The sequence below is a fragment of the Chrysemys picta genome, chromosome 4 (assembly GCF_011386835.1).
Source record: "Chrysemys picta bellii isolate R12L10 chromosome 4, ASM1138683v2, whole genome shotgun sequence".
Classification (NCBI taxonomy): Eukaryota; Metazoa; Chordata; order Testudines; family Emydidae; genus Chrysemys; species Chrysemys picta.
Genome location: NC_088794.1, coordinates 45,094,464 through 45,110,259, shown reverse-complemented (window position 1 = coordinate 45,110,259; position 15,796 = coordinate 45,094,464). Strand labels below are relative to the sequence as shown.

Genomic DNA, 15,796 nt, shown 5'->3' with positions numbered 1-15,796 from the left:
GAAAGTAAAACCTGGCTTGAGATGTACTGTAAAATGCAAGTGCTGTACTTCAATAGGAGCTGACAAAACCAAATAAAAAACTAATCAGTTTGCACTGGTCAGTTCCACCAAGTCTCATGTTTTGACTGTGTGCAGCACAGGAGAATGTGCGGTCACCACAATTGCACTCCGAGGTGTTCATCGTCGCTCCATATGATTCTGAAAATCCCCATCCTTTTAACTTTCTCCTGCACCGATTCAGAAGAGCTCATGATGGCAGAGCTTTTCATCAGGCCACAAAGTTAAGCTGTCACTAAGAATTAGCCTGTTGATCTCACAGAACCAAAACTCAGCTTGATAAAATAAGCTATCAGAAAGCGACACTTGTTTGGAACCAAACATTCTGTATTAATTTCCCTTCATGAACAACAGTGGATTGATAGCACTAAAGACAGAAATGCTCTGTTCATTCACTCAGGTTAGCTGTGAAAGCTTCCCACATTGCCTCACCCATATGCCTCAACCCTGACCTGTTAAGGATCAATGGTTAATTTTGTTTCCCTGCCATTCACATTTGCTTTCTCTGGCAAGACTATCCTGGGTTCCAGTTATCAGTTCAGAGGCTGGTTTGTATTAGCAGCACTTCTCCAATAGTAACTGGAATGAAGCCATGAAACACCTCAAAACGATGCCAGTTGCACAGGCCACTGTTAATAGCTGTCGGATGGTAGCGTTTTTTCCCTCCTTCAAACCTGTGCTGGATTTGAACCAGTGACCTTGTAGTAGAATGCTATAGAGCCATTGATTCCTGTGCACTGATATGGTCCCCAGTTCAGCAAAGCACTTAAACATACGCTTAAATGCATTGCTGAACTGGGGCCACACATTAAACTGATGAAAATACTGACTGAAGTGCTCATGGCTCCCCTAACATTTCTGGCAGAGGTAATACTGTTTTCAGATAGCAGTTACAAGTCAACAAAACCTTGAAGTGCATTGACAAGCTGATCCTTCAGACAAATCTCAGAGGGAGTATGCACGTCAGAGCTGAACTAACAAGACCAAGTTCAAGAAAGGAAAAAAATGCAGTTATTTTTCCAGTTCATCAAGTGTTTGACCATTACAACAAATGAAACTGAGGATAATGTGCACCTGTGCCTAGTGCCACAGGCCAGCTGAAACTGTTTTGAAAGGTTAGAATTTGACAATGATTCTTCTATGGGCATTCTAATCCACTTAATGCATTTAGCCCTGAAACCAAATTCTTCTAATAGATATAGCAAATATCCCTCACTCCAGACACACAAATGCCTTCATTGCATTATTAATATTATGCAATTCAAAGAGAACTGGAAAAATTATCAAGTATCTTAAGAGCAAACAACAGGAGTCACCAGCAGTTTGTGACAGATGTAGTTGACTTGCGATAACCTCTAGAATGCACTCTCCTAAGGTTACTTAGTCCGGATATAATTGGCAACTGTTTTATTATGTCTCGATCAGAGCTGTTGGCTGACACCATCACCTCAGCTTACTACTGACAGGATACCTTTCATCCATAGATCTCTCAGTACTTGATAAACAGTGGGTAATAAGCATCAGCCTCTCCCTTTTATATGTAGAGAAACAGACACAGAAGTTAATTTGTCAGATTTGTATGTGAACAAATGGAAGGTGTGGTTACAAGACATCTCTGGGAATGAAACTTTGGATTAAATTTACATTCCACTACATTTCTCATGAGTTTGGGTTGGGCCGTCTTTAACTGCCCCCTAAGTTTTGATGAAAAAAATTGATAGAGACTTGTATTGAGAATACACTTATTCCATAACTATCACTGACTTCAGTAGGAGCAGAGTTAGGCCAAAAGGAGTCAACTTTACAAAAACTACCATTATTTAACCTTCTGTAATTTATTATTTGACTTTAAATTCTATTCAAATCAACACCGTATAATTTAATAATTTTCAAATCTGCATTCCACTAAACATAAAAATCCAATTCATTCGTGACAAACAGGGCATGGGCAGATTATTTAAATTACTTAACCAATGGGTATTTTGAACTACAACTACCTTTAAAAGTTCTCACAGGAGACATGGGCTGCCCTGTGTTCAGTACAGTAATGCCACCCAGCAGATCCAGTTGATGAATTGGAACAAGAGTAAAGTTTTCAAAAATGCTTAAGTCATACTGAGTTAAGACCCTTTTTTAAAATTGATTTAGGTGGTTTGGAAAAATTTTACCCAAATGTCACATAGTCCATATGAGTTGTAGGCTTGGATGATATTCAACCTGGCTGTGACTTAACCTAGGTGAAACAGACAAGGTTGATGGACTGAGGGAAACAGTCAAAAGAGTTGGCAAAAGTTATTCTGGCACTCCAATGGAATGAACACGACTTATTTGTGAAACAAGGGCACAACTGAGGTGCATCAGATCCTGGGTTCCTTCCGGATGACCAGGAGAATTGAAAAAAAGTTTCTGGCAAGCAGTGTTACTTTGAGTGCCACAGTTCTCTAGGCCTGTTTCATCACCTCGACATTTGATTACAGGAATGTACTTGGCATGGGGATACACTCATTGAAATCATTTAGAAACAAAATGCAGCATACAGATGCTCATCTATTAAGCAGTTTCACACCAGGATCACATTATAACAGCACTCCAGTGTTCATGTTGGCAGCCAGGACATGCAGAATTCAAGGTGCTGGTTTTACCCTATGAAGCTCTAAATGGTTTTGAGACTGGGTACTTGAAATGACCTACTCTACATTGGAGCAGATGAGATTATTGGAGGTACTCACACTGGAGCTCCCCTTCATTTAAAAGGCAAGGAAATTACTGGCACATCATTCTCATGCAGTCCGCAGCTTTGGAGGTCACTCCCGACTTGATCCTTCAGATTGTGTGTTGCAAAACTCATTTCCCCTCCGCAGTTCCCCCCGCCCTGGGATTTGGGGATGGAGTAGTAGCTTGAGGGTTGGAGAGGTCTTCTTTTACTATTATTTCCTGCTGGTAGGTAATTCTCTCAGTGGGGTGAGCTGTCAAGGCCAAGATATTTGAAATTTTTGTAAATAAAAGGTAGCAGAAGTGAACCTTAGGAGCCACGGAATAGTACAGTTCTGAGCGAGTAGATAGCACGAAGGATACGCCACGTTTGGAATAAAAAAAAAAGGAGCAATTCTTTCCCACGGTGATTTTTTAAATTTTAAAAAAAATCTTATGACAAATGCTAGCAGCACATACCATTCCCTTTTGTTTTAAATGTAGCAGCAAGTGCAGCAATAGTTACATTAAGGAGCAGAATGCCTAAGAAACTGGTTTAGAACTGAATTTTATTCCTTGTTCAAAATAAATAGGATCTTTTCATCCAACAGTGATAAGTACAAAACTGAGATTATCTGTAACCCTGAGAACCAGCGCCTAGGCAAATGTGATCACATAAGTGAAAAGAATGTAAATCCCCTCAATAAAACACTTATCTATCAATGATGATTTACATGGGCATCTACTGTATTGGCATTTCTATTGCATCTGAGCTAGATTATGCATTCATTGGGATAGGGACTGTCTTTAGTGTTTATAGAACTACTAGAAGTTCTTATATACCACCATAAAAGTATTCACTTTGGATGCCACAAACCTTCTGGCAAACTGCAGGGAAACTTCCAAAACATTTAGCAACCTGAAAAGAAACTGAAAAAGTATTTAACCTTTTTTTTAAGTGAAAGAAAAGCACTTTTTTAGAACATATCTTAATTTGCAGTTTGATTGTAAATTTCCATCTAGCGTCCCGGGGTGCATAGATTACTGCTGTTCACATGAATTATTTTATTTTTTAATAGAGTTATTAGTCTGTCAAATAAGTCATTTGGCAGAAGAAGTCATTTTGTTAGAGGCTATATTCTGTAAGTGAAAATTGAACCATTTGAGAACAAAGGACACCATGTTGCCATCTCAATGATTTTTCTGATGCACACCAAGACTAACTTCAGAATTTGTTGGGCAATCTGAAAATTACAGCACCTATTGATCAACCTAGCTGTTCAAGGAAGAGTTTTCAGTTCAATAATGCAGTTAATCTCTGGTTTACATTTGCACTGAAATAGCTAGACAGAAGCATTTGGGACAACCCTTGATGGAAATACATTTCAATTTTTTTTTCCAGAAACAGTTGTCAATTGGGTGCCTTATTTTTTGACCAACTTGAAACATCAAGTTGCTGATTTTCATAAGAGCTGAGCACCCACAATTCCCAAGACTAACTGGAGTTCTAGAAGCTTAGAAGCTCTAAAATTTAGGCTCTTGAAGCCTCAAGCTGAGCACCCATAAGTTGAGACACCTCTCTCCAGCAACCTTTGAAAGGTTTGGCTATAGTGCCTCAATTTCTCAGTATTATACTGTCACTACTTGATTTGCTAATCACTCAAAAAGTTAGTAACAGAGTCCTGTGGCACCTTTAAGACTAACAGATGTATTGGAGCACAAGCTTTCGTGGGCCAACACCCACTTCGTCAGATGCATGTAATGGCCAGAAGTATGTCTGACGAAGTGGGTATTCACCCACGAAAGCTTATGCTCCAATACATGTTAGTCTTAAAGGTGCCACAGGAGTCTGTTGCTTTTTATAGATCCAGAGTAACATGGCTACCCCTCTGACACAGAAAGTTAGTGTTATTCAAATTTGCTAGTGAAAGAGCTATCCAAACCTGGGAGCTTCTCTCCCAGTGCACTTATTTCAAACATCTCACATCCGTAAGGTGCTAATTGGAATTAGCTTTATTTGGAACTGCAAGATCACATCTGAATTCAGAAATCCGCAACATGAGAGTACACTTGTTTTCTCTCCGTGACCTATTGTTTTAAGGCACATCATTTTTAAGTCCTGGGGTAATCCTTTTTGCTTTTGTTTTCCAACATTCCATACTTTCCAGTTCCCATATAACTGTTCTTGTTTATACAAAACGTTGTTCTGCTTCTGCAGCAATTCGTTTCTTAAACATTATTTCCAGCTGTTCTTACATCAGTGATAAAACTTACATTTACGTAGCACCTTTTATGTAGAAGGATCCAAAAAAAAATCACTTAAGTAGATTTACAAATTGTAACCTGATCTTGAAAACATTAAAGCAAGTGTGTAACTTTATGCATTTGAGTAGTTCTGTTGAAGTCAATAGGACAACCTAAATGGTTGAAGTTACACCAATGCCTAAGGGTTTGGAGGAATGAGGCCTTTGTGTCCAAACGTGAAACCTTAACTCATAAGTAGTCCCACAAACTTCCATGGGACTACTTATTGACAAAAGGCCATTGGATCAGCCCCTACAGACAGAAATCACTTCACCCACCAGTAGCACAGCACTGCAGCTGTTTAACAGCACACATACACATACCCCATATGGCAGTTTCAGACAGGAAGTGAAGAATGCTCGCCCAGTTAAAACTACAGAGTACACTTAGGTGGGCTGAAACCTAGTATCCCAGTCCAAAATTGTTTGGGACACTAAAGTTAACTCATCTGCTCTTGCAAAAAAAAAAAAAAAAAAGTGAAATGGATAATCTGATTTAAAAAAAAAGTAAAATCCTTTAAATTCTCAGTTTGTCTAGCAACAAAATGCCCTCAAATATCACACTCTAAGAAGCAGAGAGGCATATCGTGCTGAAACTACCACCATGACTTCTTACAGAAGTTGGATTTTCCCTGGTGGTTTCCCATCCAGGCCTTATTAATTTATGAAATCTGACAGAATTACAGCCCAAAATGGTTTAGAATGTTACTGATACAGTTGCCCTTTGACAAGGACTATAATTAGCAGCTAGATTGCTTTGTGAATTTTGCATCTTTGCCTAAACAAGGGGAAGAAGCCAAAGGAAAATATTTAGTTTTGTAAAAGGGTCTCAAGATAAAGGGTAACAAAAGTAAACAAATTACATCAGACACTTTGAACATCTTTGTTATGTCTAGTAATAGTGACATCCAGTGGTTGTCAATATAATAGTCACAAGCATATACAAGTATTTCAAGTTATTACAATACAATACCTACCATTAGGACGTGAATTAAATCAGTTCTCATGCATCATCTAAATGAAAATCACAAGATTAAGTTGGTCGGATAAAGGAATCATCCTACTAAAAGTATTACAAGAAAATTTAACAGCATTGAAACAAGTAAATCTGTTTGAACACTTTAGTGTACTGCATGTATTCAAAGTTAGTGTTTTTGTACCAGACCACTTTTCTATTTATAGATGGTAACTGCATTTTATCAAGATAGAAGCTTCTTCTCTTGTTCCCATAGAGAGCTGTGCAAAACGACCAGGAGACAAACTCCCATTCTATCTTGGCTCTGCCATTGACTTACTTTGAAGTGTTCGGTAAATTAAGCTCTCTGCTTTAAATTTCTTCATCTGAAATGTAGGCATATTATCTACTTCTCAGGAGGTGTTTTGAGAATTAGGTAAGTTGTTTTGTAAAGTGCTTTAAGGGAAAGTACTTAGTACAATTATCAATGGTTAAAAAATTACTAGATAAATCAGATCTGGGAGGTAGGTAAAGCTTGGAATTAGCCCCTTACCTTTGAAGTATTAGGCTGGTAATGTGCTCTCTTCCCCTAACAAAGGGAAAGATTCATTTAGTTCTGCAGTGAACTCTTGACTGGGTCAGGAATATTGTTGAAGGGAATAGCTGCATCCTCTCCTCTATATGCAAGACCTCTAGACTCCTGCACTCATTGCCACTCCACAGACAGGTCTTCCCAAACACAATTGCATCCATGAGATCTGAATCAACACTAAAGCATTTTACCGTAACATTCTGGCACCAGACTTTCTGTACAACAGAAATGTTGTTTGTTTACTGTTCCTCCTGAACTTTAATGTTCTTCCTCTTTCCTTAATTTACTCCACTGCTCCTATTCCATGTCTGCCTGTTCAGTTTTAGTTCAGTTTCTCCCTTTCTCCATCTCAACAGCCACTCCCTCCTCCATTTCCCCCATCTGACTGGGCCTCACTATCACGCATCTGGGGAGTAGGAATGGGTCCTGATTTCCCCTCCATCCTGCTGCTGCTTCCTCTCACTTCATTTCCCCTTATTATCTCTTCCAAGTTTTTCCATTTACTACAAACTCTTCTCTTTTCTGAGTTCACTTCACACCTACCCCTCTCCCCCGACCGCCTCCCCCCACCACATGCTCCTGCTTGGAGACAATCGCATTTCAAAGATTGGCTGATCTGAAAATATCTGGGGGCTAGTTCTTCTCACTGCAAGAGCCCGAATGAAAGGTCATACTAGAGCTTGCTCATGATTTTAACACCAGAAGGGACAATTATGATCACTATTCTGACCTGATGCATAGCACAGATCATAGAACTAACCAAAAATCCCCACATTAAGCCCATACCTTCTGGTTAAGGTAGAACATCGCTTAAGAAATCCACCCAGTCTTGACGAAAGACTTAAAATGATGGAGAATCCATTCACCTACTGAAGCTGTTCACCGGTTTAATACTCACTTTTAAAAGGGTGGGGTGGGGTGGAGGTAGCGTGCCAGTTTCTAGCCTGAATTTGTCTATCTTCAGCTTCCAGCTATCGGATCTGGTTATGCTTTTGTCTGCTAAAGAGCCTTTTACTGTGAGAATTTCTCTCCATCTAGGTACTTAGACTGATCAAATTACCTCTTAACCTTCTCCCTGTTAAGGTAAACGCTAGGTTGAATGTAAGGCAAGTTTCTGAATCTTTTCAACCAACATTTCTGCTAAAGAGCAGTAAGAAGTGCAGACAACTGTTGCAGTAGAGCTCTTTTATGGATACTAGTTTACCTAATGTGCTTATTTCAACATGGAAAAAAGCCCAGGATTTCTAAAAAGCTTTAATCGCTCCACATAATGGAGAAGGAATCTTGTTATAGTCAATTGTGGCTAAAGCTTTATAAATCTTAGAATGCAGCCATGTGGAAAAATGATGCCAGAAGACTCATCATTAAAGTGGGCAACTTTTGGACCCAATCCAGACTAAACCAGTCCATCTAACCCACAGAAGCTATGCAGCAGTTCATAGGCACATACTCCTTCTTGCAGCATATCAGCCATTTAATGCTGCTTACAGGCATTTTATGTCAATTAAAATCAAGAGGATACTCGGAGGGGTGCACTTTCTGCTTAAGGTGCCATGCTCCTCTCATTGTCTTGTGAGACTGGCAATGAAACTCAAGGGAAACCTTTAAGCAAAGGTCAAGCTGCAAGGACAGTGGATCCCCTTGAATAGCAGCACCAGTATTCTGAAGCACAGGGAGGCAGAGGCAAGAACTATTAGCCTAAAAGGAACCATCCCAGCTAAAATGGCAATCAAGGAAAGGAATAGCCTGCCAAAATTCCTCAATCACAGATTTATTTTTGCCCTATCCTTTAAATTGACACCTTAATCTGGGCTACAGCCAATCCACCAAGGCTCCATGCAGGGTCTTAGTACAGCTCTATTCTTGGGGGCAAGGGGGATAGATTGAATAGGCAGAGGAAAGATCACCCATTCCATTCCTTTGCACAGCTCTGCACCGCCTCAGAGTTATTTTTAGTCTGGAGCAGAAAGGTTAGCTTGCTGCAGAGCTAGGATCCAGAGCACAGCCAGCTGCCAATACACTGTGGGGGATATAGTCCTTAAGAAAGATCTGAAATACAAACCACCACAGCAACTCCCTTCTGTGTGGGCAAGTTCACAGAAATCCATAACACAGTTGGTTCTACTTAAATTTTCATACTGTGCCCCACACTATAATATGAGCACCTTGCAGAACCGAATTAAAGAAGGTGGCCAACATTTCTCACACTGTTTCTTCACCATGCACCTCCCTACCCCCCCGAGAAAAAAACATCACACATGAAGATTATTGGCAGCACATAAATTTGTGTCTTTGTGTAATTCTTAAGGAAGGCAAGGTAAAAAGTGCATTTCACATTCCACAGCATATTGAGGTTTGGGGTATGTATGAGTTCCTGTGGGAGAGCAACATTCCAGTTTCAGGCACACCTCAGAGAAAGCGCCACTCCCTCTGCAGACAAGCTTTGCCCTTGTGGTAATTCCACAATGCTTCCCATTGCTCCAGCATTCAAATGTTCTAGAAAAGCAATGACTTCACAGAGGTTGAGGTCCCAAGAGGAGAGGCAGTATCCCAAGGACAGGCCATTCAGTGCTTTGGAAAGAAGAAACCAGACCTTGAGTTTAACAAGGATGGAGAGTGATAATAAAATTACTCAGATGCCCAGCAAAACTCCCAAATCGTGGACTGGCTTGATGATATGTGAGTATGTCTCCTGGAATAGAGCGGACTGAGCTAGAAAAAGCAAACTTTTTGAAGTGTTTCCCTCTGTCCACTTCTGTCTTGCTGGAGTTTAATTTCAGACTACTCTACCTCATTTATGTGCTGATCTCAGCCAAATGCTAGAGTAAGTGGGCAACTGTGGTTATCAGCTGTGAACGACAGATAGCTGTGTATATCTGTATATTAATGACATTTGAATTCTTGAAGTCAACCACAAGGAAGGGTTCAAGCCATTTTAGAAAGCCTTTCCTTGAGCCCACCATCCCCTAGATTGGTAAGTGTAGTATTATTCCATTATCAACTACATTGAATTCTAGGGAGAAGTCCAGGAGGTGGCCACTTATCCTTGGATAATTTGGTCACGGACAGTCTGACTTTTTAATATGCTTTATGCATCACTTTCTAAGATGATTACTTTCTAATTGAAAATCATTTACATTTGAACTCTTGGTATCACACTGGGGATTATGAAATAGATAGTGCAAGATGATGAACCAGTCACTGGTGTATTTAAGGCAGAGTTCCTTCTGCCCTATGATATGTACACACAACATGAGCAGGGATTCCACACCTCTTTGGCCCCAGGTAACCAACTTGCTTTTCTTGCTGAACAGCAACACAAAAGCTGTTCCATTTCTCTGCCACCGCACTATTTGTATGAACAGATAAAGGCTTGTTGGGCACTGTTCTTGCAACAAGAGGACTAACTGCCATTATGAATTAAAGTGTTAGATGAAGTACAGGAGTCCTACATCCTGCCTCCTTCAGTGGAATATGTGAACCCTTCTCAATACTAAATTATGCAGCAACATGCATATAGGAAGATTTCACTTCTCCATCCTCCTCCTCCTCTCTGTAGTCAGAGAATGGCTTACATTCTGAAGCTTGAATGTTTGTCTAGGTCAGAGGTTCCCAAACTTATTTGGCCTACCGCCCCCTTTTCAGAAAAAAAATTACTCAGCGCCCCCCTTTTCAGAAAAAAAATTACTCAGCGCCCCCCTGGAAATCTACCTTCTTTAAGCGAACAAACAGAAAGATGCAGTGACAAATTTGTGTTCTTTTATGTATCTATATTTCTACCTTCGTCCTACAATATAGTAAAGAAAGATGTGTTATTAGAATATCGCCCACGACATCAGGTATACAGTGGTTTTTGCATAAGATGGCAAAAGACAACCAAACTAAAATACTAATGAAACTAATAAACTGGGTTTTGTTCTTTGCTCAGCATTAGATATATGTATTTGATATTAAATTGTCAAATATCAAACTAAATTTATCAAGAAATAATTAATTAAAAATAATCAATATGCAATTAAAATCAGTTAATAGTTTTAATTTAGTTTGCCCTTATTTAAATAATTGTTCCTTATTAACACACGCCTTATTTACCAATTAACACAGATGATTCGATATATATAAATAAATGTTAATAGTTAAGGTTTTTTTCGATTTCATTCCCGTTTTCGTTAATATTGTAATAAAAAATATGACAAATATATTGACTGTACACTTCAAATAGTACTGTACTGACACAAGCCTGCTACGATTTTATTATTAGTAAGCACTAGAGACACAGAAACGTACGGTAGATATGTAAGAAAATGTATAAAAATACTCACGTGTAAATTGCTGTTTTATTGAAACAATAATAATACAATTTGCTTTGTATGTGAGCCGTAATCCGTAAAGATCGAAGGTATTGAATATGAATAAAAAATTTTAAATACTTATTGCACTATTGTTAACTGCTTTTTACACAATTAAGAAACAATCTAAATTAGATTTCATACATGTCGCCTATTTATAGTATCGTATTGTAAACAAGTCATTACACGCACATATTCCTGCCGATGCATGCTGACTTCCCGACAATGCGCGACACGCTCGCCTGCCAACACTTGCTTGTTAAGAGTTGTTGGCGGACTTGACACCTGATCGGTTATAATTTGTGAATTTATTTGGAAAATAAAGTAATCACTACAACTTTAACTCTATGTTACACAACAGATGAAACATGTACGAACGGTTTTTCAAAATTTTCTTATATTCTTTCTTTATGCTTCCACCGCCCCCTTATTTTTATTCAACGCCCCCCAATTGCACCCGAGGCTACTACTGCCCCCCTGGATCGTTCCAGCGCCCCCCAGGGGGCGGTATCGCCCACTTTGGGAACCTCTGGTCTAGGTACTGTGGTACACCGTGTGCTGCCATAGCAGATCCTGGTAGCCCCAACACTGTTCAACTTATTACAGCTGAGTTGAAACATAACTTACTAAATGTGCTGTAACAGATTGGCTAGGTTACCAGGCTCCATTCAACTGTGGCAAAAGAGGGCTGTGTGTGTGTGTGTGGAAAGAAAAGTATTGAGTTCTTATGCTCTACTTTCCCTTTACAGGTGTGCTGAAAACAGCCCAATAAAGAGCATCTTCTCTTTATTTTAGAAGTTAATTTATCAAATAGTGAAGATCTCACAATCTCAAAAAAGTGATTAAAAACAGATGAAGCATGCAGCTTCATTAAAAATTGTGCACAAGACTTGCTACTTAGTCACACAAAGTTGAAAGTCTCCAGAGAACTTAATTTGAATCTTATGAACATGCCTGCCGATGGGGCAAGGAGCCCCACAATTGCCCTGGGGCCAGGAGGACCCCGGCTGCCGCCACTGCCGTGGTAGCAGCGGCGGCCAGGGAGCCCCGGGCTATTTTAAATTGCCTGGGCGGGCCGCAGGGCACCTAGGTGCATGAGACTGCTCTGGGCCCCATGCTTTGGGGGGCCCCCATGGGCGGTCCTGGAAGTGATTAATTCATCACTTCTGCTCTGGGCACTGCCCCCCTAGGGACAGCCCTGGCCCTGGGGCCCAGAATTTCTGTCAGTGGGCCTGCTTATGAACATAATGCAAAACCTTACATTTAAGGCCTTCCCATAATCCCAAGTGCTTTACACATTTGAAAAACAAAAACCCACCATCTTTGCTAAAGGCCATCATTTCTTAGACTGGCAGATGTATTACATTCTCCAAAACATTCCACAGGGTCTTTATTTCAAGTTTTCTAAATGTTACTCAAATAACGACCCAGCGCCCACTCATAACATATTTTACATGATGTCTGTAAACCATTAAGTCATTTCTCAGAAAAATAACCATGGTGTGTATGCAGAGTCAATGAGCCAACTTAAGCTTCCTACTGCAACTTAATTTCCTCTACTATAAACGTCTCCTAGCATCACTCCTAGTATTAACCTGGCTTGTTACACAATCTAGTGGTCTTCAAGATTTTATTACCAGAGCAGAGTTATAGAATTTTTTTTATTGGCAGAGCAATCAACAATTAGCATATGCCAAAACATAGCCAAGTACAAGAAGTTTATTTTGAATGGTCTATTTTGTGAACTATCATTCTGTAGTCCTCTGGTGTCAGCCGCTGGTCACAGCATCGGTTGAATCAGGAAGCCATTTCTACTTAGATGCTTTTAAGTCCATTCAGGTTATATCACTGTAGGCCAAATTTCAAGCTCTTGTCAGGCTGAAAGTATGTAAAAGTTTGCCTGTATTGTCCTATCCCCCTTCCAGCTATTGTTAACCCTTTCTCCCAAGGAGAGATTCAGTTTTTTAAAAGACAAACAAAGGTGCAATGTGCTTACCTCTTGATAATGGTTAGATCATCTTTAATTCTAGCACCTCAAGTTATACAAAGGTATGCTTAATAACCAAACTCCATAGAACTGTTGGACACATTCAATAAGGTGACAACTGTGCAATACCACTTAGTATTTCAGAGTCAGGGAACATACTCTTGAATTGTTTAAACACAATCCACAGAACTCAAAATTCATAAACCATCCACAGTTAAACTAAACAGTCATTTAAAAGTCTTACAGTTTAATATAGTTCACATAATGGTCAGTCTTTCAGAAGGGATACTAAACTTTACTTGAAAGCATGCCAAACTTTACTTTTTATAGGTAAGTTGGGCCGGCACATGATTGGCCATTACTGTTCTGGTTGTACCCAGCAAGGAGAAGTTCTACCACAGTTCAGCCTATCCCGCATTATTTTGTCAGTTAAACGTGAACCGTGAATTAAATATTCATCTTTACATATACACAAGTTATGCTGTGAAAGCATATTTGCTTACAAACATATAAAAATACTTGTTAACTAGTTTGATAAGAAAATAATGTATAAAAGTATATAGCAAAAACATTTAATCATCTCTGACATTGGAAAGATCAAATCCATCTTTTTATATTACATGAAATAAAAACAGCTACAATTTTAGTTTTCTTTAATCCCTTACCCAGAAATACATCAAAGGAAGACACATGAATTTTCCCCCCCAACAATAATGTGAAATTTTTCTAATAAACTGAAATGGCTAGACCAGAATGAGCCCAGGTATTTGGCCACATTATAATAGTAGTAATAATCCTGTAGCTATTCTGGATCCATAAAATAAATACAGTAAGTAGACTTTTGGCCACTGGAAAAAAAGCTGAAGCATAAACAAGAGCTGAAACATTTTTGCTGACAAAGAAATTCAGTGTTGGTTTCTTAAGGCTAGCTGAACTCTAATTTAACTGAAGGGCAAAAAGCCAATACACTTTATTAAATACACTTTACACTTTGATTAGAGGTCTCCTTGATAGTAGCTAATGAAATGTCAGAAGTGAAAAATAAATTAATTAACATAAGACAACTTTTATGCTTTACTTGAACACCTTGTCCTCTTAGGTTTTGTTTCCATCTCCTTTATGAATAAAATTCCACAAGGTGCAAGCTCTTAAAGGGAGCAAAAATAGGAACTGTGATTTTAAAGAAGCAGCCTTAGTGTTTTGCTTTGAAGTCTGCCCTAAGATGACTAGTTGTCTTCTAGGACTGTATTCAGCCAGCTTCTTGGACTAAGGCTATTTTGGTGGCCATTTATAGGACATGGCACAAAAGGCTAGACATACCCAATGTGATGCAAAATGGTGGAAAGAAAAATTAATCTGGCAGTTGATAGCTTGATTCATGAGATTCTTAGAAAATGACACAATGACAGCCTTTCTTGTCTTTTTCTTTCCGTGTTGGTTCTGGTGAAGGAGGGCACTCTTGTTCTTGAAATTTTCTACAAAAATGAAAGTTCAGTTCATATATTTCTAACTCAAATCCGCTATATATTTAAGTAAGTTTATTTATGATACTCTTGCTCTAGCAAAATTAGTCTTAACCACCATTACCTATGTTGACTTGACAAGTTCCAGGACTTTCAAGTTATTATTTGTATTGCCGCAGAACCTAGAGACTGTGTGCTAGGTACCGTACAAACAAAGTAAGAGTCCCTGTTTAGAGATATTACTGCTCGTGAATACTATTAGGCATACTTCTATCAGTTCATGTCAGACCCAGCAAGGTTTTCAGGTAAGGTTAGACTGCTACCCTTCTGGGCATGCTCAAAGGTAAAAAAGGGTGTTGTGCCTGTAACCAAATACTGGACAATGGGCCTATATTTGTACCTCAATGTTAACAGCTTGAATAACCAATTCTCATGGATAAATCTCTAAAATGTTCTCTCTGCAAACCATATCTTACAGAGATTCCCCTAAATCCTGTTCTTTCTGGGGGTATAAGCAATAATATTATGATTAATAATGGCTGATCAACAATCATAATTCATGCCTGGTTCTAGAAGCTACATCAACAAGTATTAGAATCAAACATTTTAGTTAGATCTTCTTACAATGCTTCTGATAACCTGGGCTTTCCTTTAACCCAAATGGAAATTCCATGAAACAGAGTAAGTTGCTCTGATGCAATTTAAATGGTTCAAAATGGGTTACTTACAGCCAGCTTGACTGATTTAGCCAACAAGTTTAGTTCTGAAGTTATTCAGCATCCAAATGATGACATAACATCCTCTTTGGAGAAGTGGAATAGACATGTTTGTTTTCGAGTACCATTTAAATTGAAATCAAATTTGAAATATAATTTTAGGAATAAAAAGAGGCAAATCCTGATGGTAGAGGATGAATGCTCTATATTTTACTCTTTTCTGCCTCTAGCCAAAAAAGGACAGGATAATCTGTGATAGCTCTTGAAAATATATTACCTGTCTCTGGCCTATGACCACACTATAAACCAGATTTTTAAAATGGTTTTTATGCTACCTGGATAACTACAGCAAGATACTACTCTGATGGGGTTTTGCCTCAAAACCAAAACTGTACCACCCTTATGACCAATAAGCCAAGAAGAGTTTGTCCACAGGGAAAGAAGTTAGCATCCTTTGGCTAGGCTATGGGATTTTAGGTAGAATTCCCTTCCTGAAGTGCCAAAGCAGTATTTCTATGATGAATATAACATTTATTTTTCCAGTTTCACCCAGAGGGTGTGTAAGTGTGATGGGAGCTTCAATTTGCAATTGAGACCCATGTCCCTGATGGCTACTAAAAAAGTCGACTAGGGAGGAACTGGGTCAGTTATTGACAGATTCTGGAGGGCAGGATGCCATCAAA

At 39.0% G+C, this 15,796-nt stretch overlaps 1 protein-coding gene across 1 annotated transcript in view; it reads right to left on the bottom strand.

Annotated features, from left to right (window-relative positions):
* Window positions 1-10,916: 10,916 nt before the first annotated feature.
* The window catches only part of RRAS2 (RAS related 2), an 81,125-nt gene continuing 76,245 nt past the window's right edge, over window positions 10,917-15,796 (bottom strand). Inside the window, exon 6 of the mRNA XM_005309600.5 lies at window positions 10,917-14,409. Within this exon, the coding sequence (XP_005309657.1) occupies window positions 14,322-14,409 (88 nt within the window). The 3' untranslated portion in view covers window positions 10,917-14,321. The remainder of the gene's footprint in view (window positions 14,410-15,796) is intronic.